At 54.9% G+C, this 10,644-nt stretch overlaps 4 protein-coding genes across 11 annotated transcripts in view; 3 read left to right on the top strand and 1 right to left on the bottom strand.

Moving 5' to 3' along the window:
* Vegfb (vascular endothelial growth factor B) overlaps positions 1 to 2,346 on the top strand; it is a 5,442-nt gene extending 3,096 nt beyond the window's left edge. For both annotated transcript variants that reach the window (XM_021151738.2, XM_021151739.2), the window contains exon 7: positions 1,965 to 2,346. Coding sequence is in view for 1 of the 2 variants with exons in the window: in XM_021151739.2 (XP_021007398.2) it covers positions 1,965 to 1,986 (22 nt within the window). In the remaining variant the exon portion in view is untranslated. The remainder of the gene's footprint in view (positions 1 to 1,964) is intronic.
* A 2,504-nt stretch (positions 2,347 to 4,850) lies between these two features.
* Positions 4,851 to 7,625, top strand: Fkbp2 (FKBP prolyl isomerase 2). 7 transcript variants are annotated; one of them, XM_021151872.2, is made up of 6 exons: positions 4,851 to 4,944; positions 6,197 to 6,365; positions 6,689 to 6,801; positions 6,923 to 6,969; positions 7,319 to 7,354; positions 7,432 to 7,625. In XM_021151872.2, the coding sequence occupies exons 2-6, from the start codon at positions 6,201 to 6,203 to the stop codon at positions 7,491 to 7,493; spliced, it is 423 nt and encodes a 140-aa protein (XP_021007531.1). In that variant the 5' UTR covers positions 4,851 to 4,944; positions 6,197 to 6,200; the 3' UTR covers positions 7,494 to 7,625. The 7 variants fall into 7 exon arrangements, with proteins under 7 accessions (XP_021007531.1, XP_021007530.1, XP_021007537.1 ...); XM_021151871.2 differs by having other exon boundaries at positions 4,858 to 4,944; positions 6,161 to 6,365; XM_021151878.2 differs by lacking the exon at positions 4,851 to 4,944 and adding an exon at positions 5,252 to 5,327.
* LOC115029997 (elastin-like) lies at positions 4,953 to 5,997 on the top strand. Its single transcript, XM_029472855.1, has one exon. The coding sequence runs from the start codon at positions 5,088 to 5,090 to the stop codon at positions 5,886 to 5,888; it is 801 nt and encodes a 266-aa protein (XP_029328715.1). The 5' UTR covers positions 4,953 to 5,087; the 3' UTR covers positions 5,889 to 5,997.
* Positions 7,626 to 8,038: 413 nt separating the features above from the next.
* On the bottom strand, positions 8,039 to 10,288 carry Ppp1r14b (protein phosphatase 1 regulatory inhibitor subunit 14B). The gene is given in 5 exon segments (XM_021151985.1): positions 8,039 to 8,381; positions 8,474 to 8,506; positions 8,743 to 8,826; positions 9,864 to 10,252; positions 10,255 to 10,288. Coding segments are annotated over 5 exon segments (609 nt in total). The 3' UTR covers positions 8,039 to 8,312.
* Positions 10,289 to 10,644: the final 356 nt, after the last annotated feature.

Raw genomic sequence — 10,644 nt, 5'->3', positions numbered from 1 at the left:
ATATGAGAGCCCCCATCTGCCTGGCCTGGAGTGCTTACTCAAGTAACCCTTCTGTGCTCTATAGTGAGGCCAGGGGATGACTTATGGGCCAGGCCCTGGAGGCTTCTAGAGAGTATCAGAATAAAATGGGGTTCAAAAGAGGAAATGCATCAAGAGGGTTGGGACTGAACACGGTGGTACATTCAGGGAGTCTTGGCACTCAGTTGGAGGCAGGAAGATCAGGAGTTCAAGGTCATTCGCAGCTACAGAGAGAATCTGAAGCCAGCATGGGCTAGATGGAAGCTTGTTTAAAAAGCAAAAATCCACAGAAGACAAAAGAAAAAAAAAAAAACAAAACAGAAACCAACTGCTGCTTTTGGAATGGTGGTGCACACCTGTAATTCCTGCACTTAGAAGGCAGAGGCAGGAGGATATGATTTTGAGAACAATCTGGGCTGTGGAGCCAAGTGGTCTCAACAAACGATAAGAATAAAGAGGAGCTGGGGATGTAGCTCAGTGAGTAGGGCGCTTACCTAGCATCCAAGAAACTTTCTGTCCGATCTTCACCAAAGGGAACAGGTAAGATAGCACTTAGAAGTTCAAGGCACTCCTTGCTGACATGGTGAGTTTGGCTCACACGAGTACATAGAGGCTGGAGGTATGGCTTGGTGGTGAAGAGCACTTTCTGCTCTTGCAGAGGATCCAGGTTTATTTTCCGGCACCTACACGGTGGCTCATAACCACCCATAACTCTAGTTCCAGAATATCTAATGCCTTCTGGCTTCTGCAGAAACCAGGCACACATGCAGTGCACAAACATGCATCATACATGCATGCTTATACTTAATTTAAAAGATGTCACCGGTAATTAGATAAATAAATAGGGGCTGGAGAAATGGCTTGGCTGGTAAAGTATCTACTATTCAAGCATGAAGACTGGGTAGGAGCGCGATGCATTGTAACCTAGTATTGGAAGAGCAGGCAGGGACAAAAGGAACCCTGGAGTTTGTTGGCCAGCCATCGAAACAGAATCAATTAGCTTCACATATAGTGAGTGACTCGGTCTCAAAAGATAAAAGGTGGCTCGGGGTGGAGAGAGCTGGCTCACAGAGGCTGCTGGTCCTGGAGAACACACTTGGTTGAAGGCTGCAGTGCCAGTTGTGGTGACCAGACGCCCTCCTCCAGCCTCTTCAGGCCTATATACAATGTGCTTATACAGCCAGACATACACACACCTAAATAAAAATAGCAAAATATGTCTTTGTTTGGTTGTTTTTTTTTTTTTAAAGGTTTATTTACTGATTATATATATGTAAGTACACTGTAGCTGTCTTCAGACACTCCAGAAGAGGGAGTCAGATCTTGTTACGGATGGTTGTGAGCCACCATGTGGTTGCTGGGATTTGAACTCCGGACCTTCGGAAGAGCAGTCGGGTGCTCTTACCCACTGAGCCATCTCACCAGCCCATGGTTTTGTTTTTGAGACAGTGTCCCTCTACATGGCCCTGGCTGTCCTGGAACTCACTATGTAGACCAGCCTGGCCTTGAACTCACAGAGATCTGCTGGCCTTTGCCTCCTTATGCCTGACTAAAAAGGATAAAGATGGAGGATGATTAAGCCACCAGTACCTAAAATGCATACACAGGCACACACATTCACATGAGCACAGGCCAATCCCTTCGCCACAATTTTTAAAAGAAGTTACTTATTTCATGTGCAGGTAAAAACCACTAGCATTTTACCTGTATGTACATCTGTGTGGGGAGGCCGGATCCCCTGGAACTGGGTTATAGGCAGTTGTGAGCTGCCATGTGGGTGCCAGGAACTGAATCTGAGTCATCTGGGGGAGCAGCCAGTGCTCTTAACCACTGAGCCATCTCTCCAGCCCATGTAACAAATTTTTTAAAAATAAAAATTAGTAAGTCTAAAAGCAGAGTTTGGGGGTGAAGCTCCAGCCAGTACTGACCCCCTTTCCACTCCCCAGGTGCCGGAAGCCGAGGAAGTGATAAGCTGCTTTTCAGACCCCATGGGCGCGTCTGCTTCGTGGCCCTTCTTCACAGGGAGAAGGGTGGAGTACAGGCGAACCTCCTCAGTCTGGGAGGTCACTGCCCCGGGACTTGGACCTTTTAGAGAGCTCTCTTGCCATCTTTTATCTCCCAGAGCTGCCACCTAACAATTGTCAAGGAACCTCATGTCTCACCTCAGGGGCCAGGGTTCTCTCACTTAACCACCCTGGCCAAGTGAGCATCTTCTGGCTGGCTGTCTCCCCTCACTATGAAAACCCCAAACTTCTACCAATTTGGGTTCTGTTATGGTAACTGTGACACACACACACTCACACTCTGATAAAAGAGATGAAGACACTATGGCTGCTTCTGTCATTGTTTGCTACTCTCCAGGCTGACCGGCTTGGGCAGGAAACTGCAACACAACATCATCTCAGTTCTGCTTCCTATCTCACTGTGCCAGTGTGCCCAGCCCCAACCGACAGCAGCTCCCAGTGTGCCCAGCCCCGACTGACAGCAGCTCCCAGTGTGCCCAGCCCCGACTGACAGCAGCTCCCAGTGTGCCCAGCCCCGACTGACAGCAGCTCCCAGTGTGCCCAGCCCTGACCGACAGCAGCTCCCAGTGTGCCCAGCCCCGACAGCAGCTCCCAGTGTACCCAGCCCTGACCGACAGCAGCTCCCAGTGTGCCCNCCCAGCCCTGACCGACAGCAGCTCCCAGTGTGCCCAGCCCCGACAGCAGCTCCCAGTGTACCCAGCCCTGACCGACAGCAGCTCCCAGTGTGCCCAGCCCCGACTGACAGCAGCTCCCAGTGTACCCAGCCCTGACCGACAGCAGCTCCCAGTGTGCCCAGCCCTGACCGACAGCAGCTCCCAGTGTACCCAGCCCTGACCGACAGCAGCTCCCAGTGTGCCCAGCCCCGACTGACAGCAGCTCCTAGGTAAAGCTACAACCACAGATGGAGAAAGTCCGTGTTACAAAAAGTCCTTGCCTCCTGCTCACCACAAGGATTCTGACTACCCTGGCCAGAAATTAAGGAGAGACCTAGGCCATAAGAGCTGCTTCCCAGGTTCACATGGCAAGAATAGATAATTGCCACCAAATGGAACACTCTTGGCTCTGAACTAGTGTGAGGTTTTTTTTTTTTGTTTGTTTAATATATATAATAGGAGGTATCACCTACTTTCTCTGTTGAGTATACACTTGCAATATTGTTTATTCCTTGTGGCTGCCCCTTTCATGCCTCAATCCTGCCTTCATATGACTGGAAAGCCTTTTTTTTTTTTTTTCGAGACAGGGTTTCTCTGAATAGCCCTGGCTATCCTGGAACTAACTCTGTAGACCAGGCTGACCTCGAACTCAGAAATCCATCTGCCTCTGCCTCCCAAGTGCTGGGATTAAGGGCGTGTACCACTAATGCCCGACTGGAAAGCCTTTTTAAAGAAACATACTCACAGCCTTTTCCACCTGTACAATCCCTGGTATCCCAGGATTCATCAGCTGCTGTTTGAGATTCCTAGCCTACTTGGTCCAGGCTCAGTGTCTACCCTTCTCCACTGTCCTGGGTATCGTGGGAAGGCTAGCCAAGCACCAAGGCTTTGGCCTGCTATAGAACATTCAGGGACAGAAGTGACTGAAAGTAGCCGCCCTAATGAAAGGACTGACACTGAGGTCATGATCTTGGTGGTACCAAAGCAGGAGTAGGGTAAACTAGAGAATTCCTCATGAGATGATCATCACATACTTATTAACCCATCCATGAGAGTCTCACATAGCCTGCATGACCTTAAACTCCTGCAGCTGAGGACGACAAGGATTTCTGATCCTCCTGCACCCAAGTCAAGTCCTGGAATTGCAGGTTTGTGTTCTGCTGAGAATCAAACCTGGCTTCATACATGTTGGGCAAATATCACTGACTTACTGCATCTTCAGCCCTGATGCTGCTTTTGAACTTTCTCTTTTAAGATAATGTCTCCTGTATCCCAGGCTGGCTCAGAAGTCTTCATGTAGCTGGAATGTCCTTGAATTTCTGATCCCTCCATATCTACCTCTAGAGTGTTGACATTACAGTCACGGGACAGCACACCATTTTTTATCATGTTTAAATAACTTTCTCAGCAGTGATATTGGTGATCATGTTCTGGCTCGGTGAAGGTTAGAATTTGAGAGCTAAACATTCTGACCCCACTAAGCTTGATCGATATGTAGTATGCTTCTCTTGGTGTCAACATCATGATTATCTTCCATTGGTATCTGAATAAATGGTCTTAGCAGGGCAAACTGGCCTAAGACGGGTATGAAATCACTAGACTCCATAGCCTAACTCAGGTTTGGCTTCCTCTAAATTTCAGGATCTTTAGGTTAGAGAATGTGTCTCCTGGGCAGTGATAGACCTGGCCCAGGAGACTTTTGTTCACCCAAAGATGAGACTTGACGCTGTAGACCACAAGATAGAAGGGGTCCGCATAGCTCAGGGCCATGTGGTATGGGTGTCACAGAGCGCACCACCAAAAAAACGAACTTACTCAAGGTCACGCAGCCAGCCAAGAAAAGAAAGAACTAAGATTCAAATCCGGGTTGTCGCTCCAAACCCCCTAGCCTCTTCCCACAACAACTATCCAAAGGCGTGCCGGTCAGGAAGTCAGCACGGTGCTGGCTAGAACCCCTCCAGGCACGTGCAGTCATACTTGCTTGACCATGTCACCTTGGCTGGAACTGCCTTCAGTCTTTCAGACACAATTTTTGCCAAACTAGACCCGGAATCTGAACCCCGGAAGTGACGTTGTCACGTAGTCACCCAGGAGGCAGGGCCGAATGAGAAGCCCCGCCCAGAGATGCAGCAGCGGGTTTTGGACGGTCCAATGAGGGCGGGCAGCGTGTCCCGCCCTGTAGCGACGAAGACGCGCCTGCGCAGAAGTGACAGCACGAGCGGGATTGGCTCCGGGGGCGCGGCGAGGAGGTGAGCGGGGGGCCACAGCCCAGGCTGGGGGATCCGGGTGCAGGAGGGCAACCTGGGGCAGGCCGGCCTGAAGCGGGCCGGAGTCCGCGTGCCAGCCAGGGGCAGCAAACGAAGGAATTGGGGCTGGGGTCCGGCCTCTGGCAATGCCGCAGGGGGCGGGCTCTCACGCCGTACTGGGCGGAGCCCTGGGGCTCGGGGCGGGGCGCGGAACAGCGGTGGGAGGGACAACGGAGCCAGGGCAAGTCGAGGGCGGAACCCAGTGGCCCAAAGCTGGATTAGGAGGCGTAGGGGGCGGGACTTGGAGTTTAGAGGAGGAGCTGGAGCAGGTGGAAAGTGGAGCCTTGGGCTCGGAGACAGAGGGCGTGAGATCCCAGTCGTTGGAGGTGGGACTTCAGCCTGTGAGTGGCGTGGCCCCTGTGCGGGAGACTAGGTCTAACATTGCGGAGGGCGGAGCTGCAGTTCAGGGGGCGGAGCTTCACGCCGTAAAGGGTGGGGCCAAGGAGCCTTGCTCAGAGCTAAGCGTGAGCTATGGCCCGGGGCGTCCACGCGGGGGCGGTCTCCGTGGTGGCCGCGCCTGGGGTAGGGGGAGACCGAGAACTCCCCCTGGAGAGGTGGTGTGGGTGGAGCGAGCTCGGCGCCCTGCTGACTCTGAGCCAGTCTGGGTTCCCCGGAGGCCCCCAAGAGCTCAGAGTTGGGGAGGTGCCCCTGGTGGAGGAGGCACGGGGCCGGACTGGGGGGTGCCCCCGGAGGACCGGGGCTCCTCAGAGCCCCCTAGTGGAGATGTGTGGGTGCCTCGGGGCCGAACACCTGCAGCAGCCGCAGATGTGTGGGTGTGCTGGACAGGGGGCAGCTGGGTGTGGCGGGAGTGGGGTCGTCCAGTCGGGACAAATCCGGTGCAATCAGATAGAGTTTGGACTTTGCGTAAAGGGGCTAGCGGGAACTGAAGAACGGAGATGGGGACTGGGAGGGAGAGAAGGTCAGGTAGTGAGCAAAGGGAGGGGGCACTGGCTGCTGTGGCCTCCCCTGACCCCCTCCCCTCGCTGCTGGGGTCCTCGGTCAAGCCCCCTTCTCACTGGACTGGTAAGTGTGGCTACAGAGCCCAGGGGAGGGGGTGGTGACCCAGGACTGTGGGATTCCCCAGAAACAGGCAAGATATAATGGGGAGTTGGCATCCTCCTGATACAGACTGAAGAAGTTCCATGACTCCACCCCCCAGTCTTTTGGTTGGGGGTGGGGTGGCCTTTGCCTACAGAGACATGAGGCTGAGCTGGATCCTGACAATACTGTCCATTTGCCTGAGTGCCCTGGCCACAGCCACGGGGGCCGAAGGCAAACGGAAGCTGCAGATTGGAGTGAAGAAACGTGTGGACCACTGTCCTATCAAGTCTAGAAAGGGAGATGTCTTACACATGCACTACACGGTAAGTGTCAGAGTGGAGCAGCCTCTGGGGCTTTGACAGGTTTTCAGGACCTGAAAGGACTTTGGCATCTCAATTTTTTCTCAACTAGGTAGATAACCTCAAACATATCTACCCCCCTTTGACCTCTAAGCTCTGTCTTGCTTTTCAGTTTACTCAGCTAGGTATCAGCATGCAAATTACCACACATGAGCTACCCAAGGCATTGGCCCTTTTAAGAATTGTGGCCACCAGTGCTGTGGTGGCCACCTTACTGGGGAGACTAGCTGGGTGGAAGGGTTGTGGAATGGTCACCTCTCCTTACTAGTTTTCCCGTGGTCTCACAGGGAAAGCTAGAAGATGGGACGGAGTTTGACAGCAGCCTACCACAGAACCAGCCCTTTGTTTTCTCCCTTGGCACTGGCCAGGTTATCAAGGGCTGGGACCAGGGGCTGCTGGGGTAAGTCTGGTCTGGGGTACATGTTGTAGTGAGTGATCCAGCAAGCGAGCTGTGGGAGGAAGGCCCAGCTGTGGGGCAGTGGTCTGGGCGCTTCATGTGCTAAGCATGTGTCATCCTGCAGGATGTGTGAGGGGGAAAAGCGGAAGCTGGTGATCCCATCCGAGCTGGGTAAGAGGCCCTGGGGTTGGGAGGTAATGGGGAGAGGGCTTAGATGTGCCTAAGGATGAGTCAAAGCTACTTGAGTTTCACTGGTCCCCACTCCATTTAGTCATGGCAGCATATACGCCACTTTCAAGTCTGGCTTGTGTTCAGCAGCCTGGACTGAGCAAAGCTCGAGCTAGCTGAGCTGGTGACAACTGCAGAGCAGTAGAGAGTGACAATTGTGGATCACTCAGTGTCGGACTTTTGGTGTTCTCGCCCTCTCCTGTCACCCGTGCACCCCCCCCCCCCCATCCTTTATGTGGGCTAGAAGGGAGCCTGGCCACAACTTAACTCTTTGTCTTTGTGCTTTTGACAGGGTATGGAGAGCGGGGAGCACCCCCAAAGATCCCAGGTAATACCCTTACCACCCTCAGCCCATCCCTCTCTTCCCTGTCCCAGGTCCCAGGCTGATGACACTTCTCTCTCCAGGTGGAGCAACCCTGGTGTTTGAGGTGGAGCTGCTCAAGATTGAGAGACGTTCAGAACTGTAGCAGGCTGCAGAGGGCTAGGAGGCCCCCCGTCAGGGACCAGAACTGTAGCAGGCTGCAGAGGGCTAGGAGGCCCCCATCAGGGACCAGACTGTTTAAAAAGAAAACAAACAAAAAAACCTTTAAAACCCCCAAGAGTGAGTCTGTATTTCTTTGTGGATCCTAAGAAACTTAGATTAGTACCTTAGCATCCGTGTTAGAGCAGGGCACTGGTGTAACGTGAATGGGTTGGTCCCCAAGTGGACCCCCAGCATGGGGGAAGGGAAAACAAAACCAGCTTCAATCTCATATCATATCTTCCCTGATAATTGCAGAGCCTTGAGGTTTAGCCTCAACAGCCTAGAGACCTTAACCCGTGCGACTAAGAACTCTGAGGACTGTAGGTAGCAACACTGCTCCCCAGCCGCTTGGAATAGCAATCTGGGAGTCCGCCTGAGTTATCACCATGGCTACATGGGCTCCAAGAAGGCCCAGGATCACCCGGGGAGTAGCTGCGCTGGTGACAATTGTAGAGCAGTGTGTCCCCCGTAAAAGACCAGCCAAGCCTGTTAGCTGCTCCAAAGGCTGCATCCTAGCTTTATTTTTAAAGGGCCTGCGCCGCAGAGTCAATATAAAAACACAAAAAGTCCCGTCAGTTTAATAACAATAAAAAACCCCAAAAGTGGAAAACTGAGGGCAAGGGAAATGACCCCTAGGCAGGGGCACGGGGATCCCTGCTCATGGCACCAGGCCTGGCTGCAGGGTCCCCCGGTATTGCTGTTGCTACGAGGTTGGGGGGCAGCGATTGTCCTGTGGGAGCCACGGCCATCTGAGTCAGGACCCTCACTTCTTCTGGGGTGTGCTCAGCTTCTGCATGCCCCGGATCTTGTCCAGCAGGCCAGAGATGAAGGCCTAGATAGGAGGGGGCTGTTAGAGAGGCCAGGATCCCCGATGATAAGTTACACACATACACACCCACCCTGAGGGCAAGGAGAATAACTTACCTCAGTGGGTTTGTAACAGTCAACTAACAGCTCCTGGCAAGGGAGAACACAGCACATAGTGACTTCTTGAGGACAGGGGCTCGAAGTTCACCTATACCCTCCCCAGGGACTGAGGCCACTTAGGAACATAGCTCAGTTAAGTTCCATGAGCCTCATTTTTCCAGAGGCAGATGACCCAAACCAAAGAAGGTATGGCCCTAGGGCCAAGCCCCCCCACCCCCGGGGGGCCGTGTCTCCCGACAGCCCTCCACTGGGTGACCTCAGCTTACCTTGACTCTAGCAGCCCGGGTATCATCACTCTCCATGTCCAAAAGTTCATCCACGTCTATCTCGAGCTCGGGGATCTCCTCCTCCTGGGGCAGAGGTGGGGAGAAGCACAGACAAGTGCCTCAGCCAGGAGAGGGTGTGGAGAGGGCTCCCTGCCTCACTCAAAACCAGCCCAGCCCTCCTTGCCCAGCAAAGACAGCTGCTCTGGGAAGGAAAACAGATCAGGTCTGTGCCAAGGCAAATTGCCCAATGAGGGGGAACTTCCTGTCCCTGCCAGTGGGCACCAGGGGCGCCAGACAGACAGGGCTGGGGACCTTGGGCTTTGAACCTAGCAGATGTGCCTTCTCAGCATCCGGGACCTCCGGCTCACCAGAGCACTGGTGGGCCAGCTGTCCTAATTCATCACAGCCCCTCCCCTCCCCCAAACACCTGTCACAGCTTCCTGGGAGGGGGGAGGAAGTGAGGGTGAGGGGTCAGTGTGAAAGACCCATGCTTGATAAAGGGGAAACAAAGAGCCCATGCTTTGAGGAGAAAGGGGTACAGCCCCCCTCCCCAAGGGTACAGCTATCACACTTGGAGCCAGCTGCATTCCAGGGCTGGGCTAGGGTAGGCATTAGAGGGCAGGCCCACTCCTCCACCCTACCCCTGGGGGCCTGAGTCACCATCTGAACAAGCAAGGAACATGGGGTGGAGAACCAGAGCTGGGAGAGCTGGTTAACCTGTCTCTATAGACAGAATGGCAGGCTAGCCCACTACAACTACTCAGATCCTTTGTAACACTTGAGACAGTTACACTGGTACCTTTCAACTAGTGTCGATGCTAGCTCAGACTAGACTAGATTAGACCTTCCACTGTCAGCCCAAGCTAGACCCCTGCCTCCAGCAGGCTATCTAGTTCTTCTAGACTCGGCGAGGACACTATGCTTAACCTGAGCCAGTACCACGAAGGACGCAAGGTCCCGGGCAGCGGAGAAAGCTAGAGTGTCTTAGGCAAGAAAGAGCGCACACTCACTGGGAGCGGCGAGTGCAAGACCGGTGGCTTGGCAGCAGAGCTCCCATTGACTCTGGAGACAGACCGACTTAGGGCCGATTTTAGGGTATCCGCGCGGGGTGGGGAGCACACCTGGCAGTCGTAGAGTCGCGTGAGCTGTTCTAAAATCCACTCCTCCAGGTTGAGGCGCTTCCGTAGCTCCTTGCGGTCGTACTTGACGGTGACCTTCCCTTGCCGTCTCACCGGGCCATCGTCATCTGCGCCCCCCGGGCCTTCGCCTGCGGCCCCAGGGGGACTCTGGAAGTAGACTCGGGGCCCTGTGCTGCCACTGCCCGGCCCGGGGGCCGGGGCAGCTAACGCCGCGCCCCCCGCGGGGCCGCTGTCCGCCATGGCGGCCGCCGGGGCCACGTGCGCGCTCGGGCCCCTCCCTGCGCCGCCGCCTCCCGGACGCCCGCCGGCTGGCTCCGGGCCGCTGGCTCCGGTTAGCTCGCGGGCTCCGCTCCGCGCAGCTCCGCGGCGAGGGCGGCGGCGGGGGCGCCCGGGGGCAGCTGCAGCATGCGGAGCCCCCGGGCTTGGCCTGGCCGCGCCCCGCCCCCTCCCCACCGATCCGCCCGCCCTTTGTCCCCCGCGGCCGCCGCCCGAGCCGCCGCCGCTGCCGCTTTCTCTGTCTTGCTCTCTTCCCCCGCCCCCCGACCACACCCCCTTAAAGGGCCAGCCCCGCTTCAGGCCCCCTCTCCCCAACCCCGCCTCCTGAAAGGGGATAGGGGAGGATCTACTTTGCCGGGTTCGGGGACTGCCCGGTCTCCTTTAACTTAACCTCTGGCCTCAAACCTAGACTTCTATGTGTCGGATGCCTGGATCTTCACGCCCACTAGGACCATAGTCCTCTTCTGTCCCTGTTTCATTCTGTCAC

The sequence above is a fragment of the Mus caroli genome, chromosome 19 (genome assembly GCF_900094665.2).
Source record: "Mus caroli chromosome 19, CAROLI_EIJ_v1.1, whole genome shotgun sequence".
Classification (NCBI taxonomy): domain Eukaryota; kingdom Metazoa; phylum Chordata; class Mammalia; order Rodentia; family Muridae; genus Mus; species Mus caroli.
Note: the sequence above shows the minus strand (reverse complement) of the source record. Positions and strands in the feature narration are given on the sequence as shown.

What these genes read in the sequence shown, in the direction of transcription:
- LOC115029997 (XM_029472855.1), top strand. Translation starts at nt 5,088, where the DNA reads ATGCCGCAGGGGGCGGGCTCTCACGCCGTACTGGGCGGAGCCCTGGGG.
- Fkbp2 (XM_021151872.2), top strand. Translation starts at nt 6,201, where the DNA reads ATGAGGCTGAGCTGGATCCTGACAATACTGTCCATTTGCCTGAGTGCC. An exon ending in TCTTACACATGCACTACACG is followed by an intron (nt 6,366 to 6,688) that starts GTAAGTGTCAGA and finishes GTGGTCTCACAG; the next exon opens with GGAAAGCTAGAAGATGGGAC. An exon ending in TGGGACCAGGGGCTGCTGGG is followed by an intron (nt 6,802 to 6,922) that starts GTAAGTCTGGTC and finishes GTCATCCTGCAG; the next exon opens with GATGTGTGAGGGGGAAAAGC.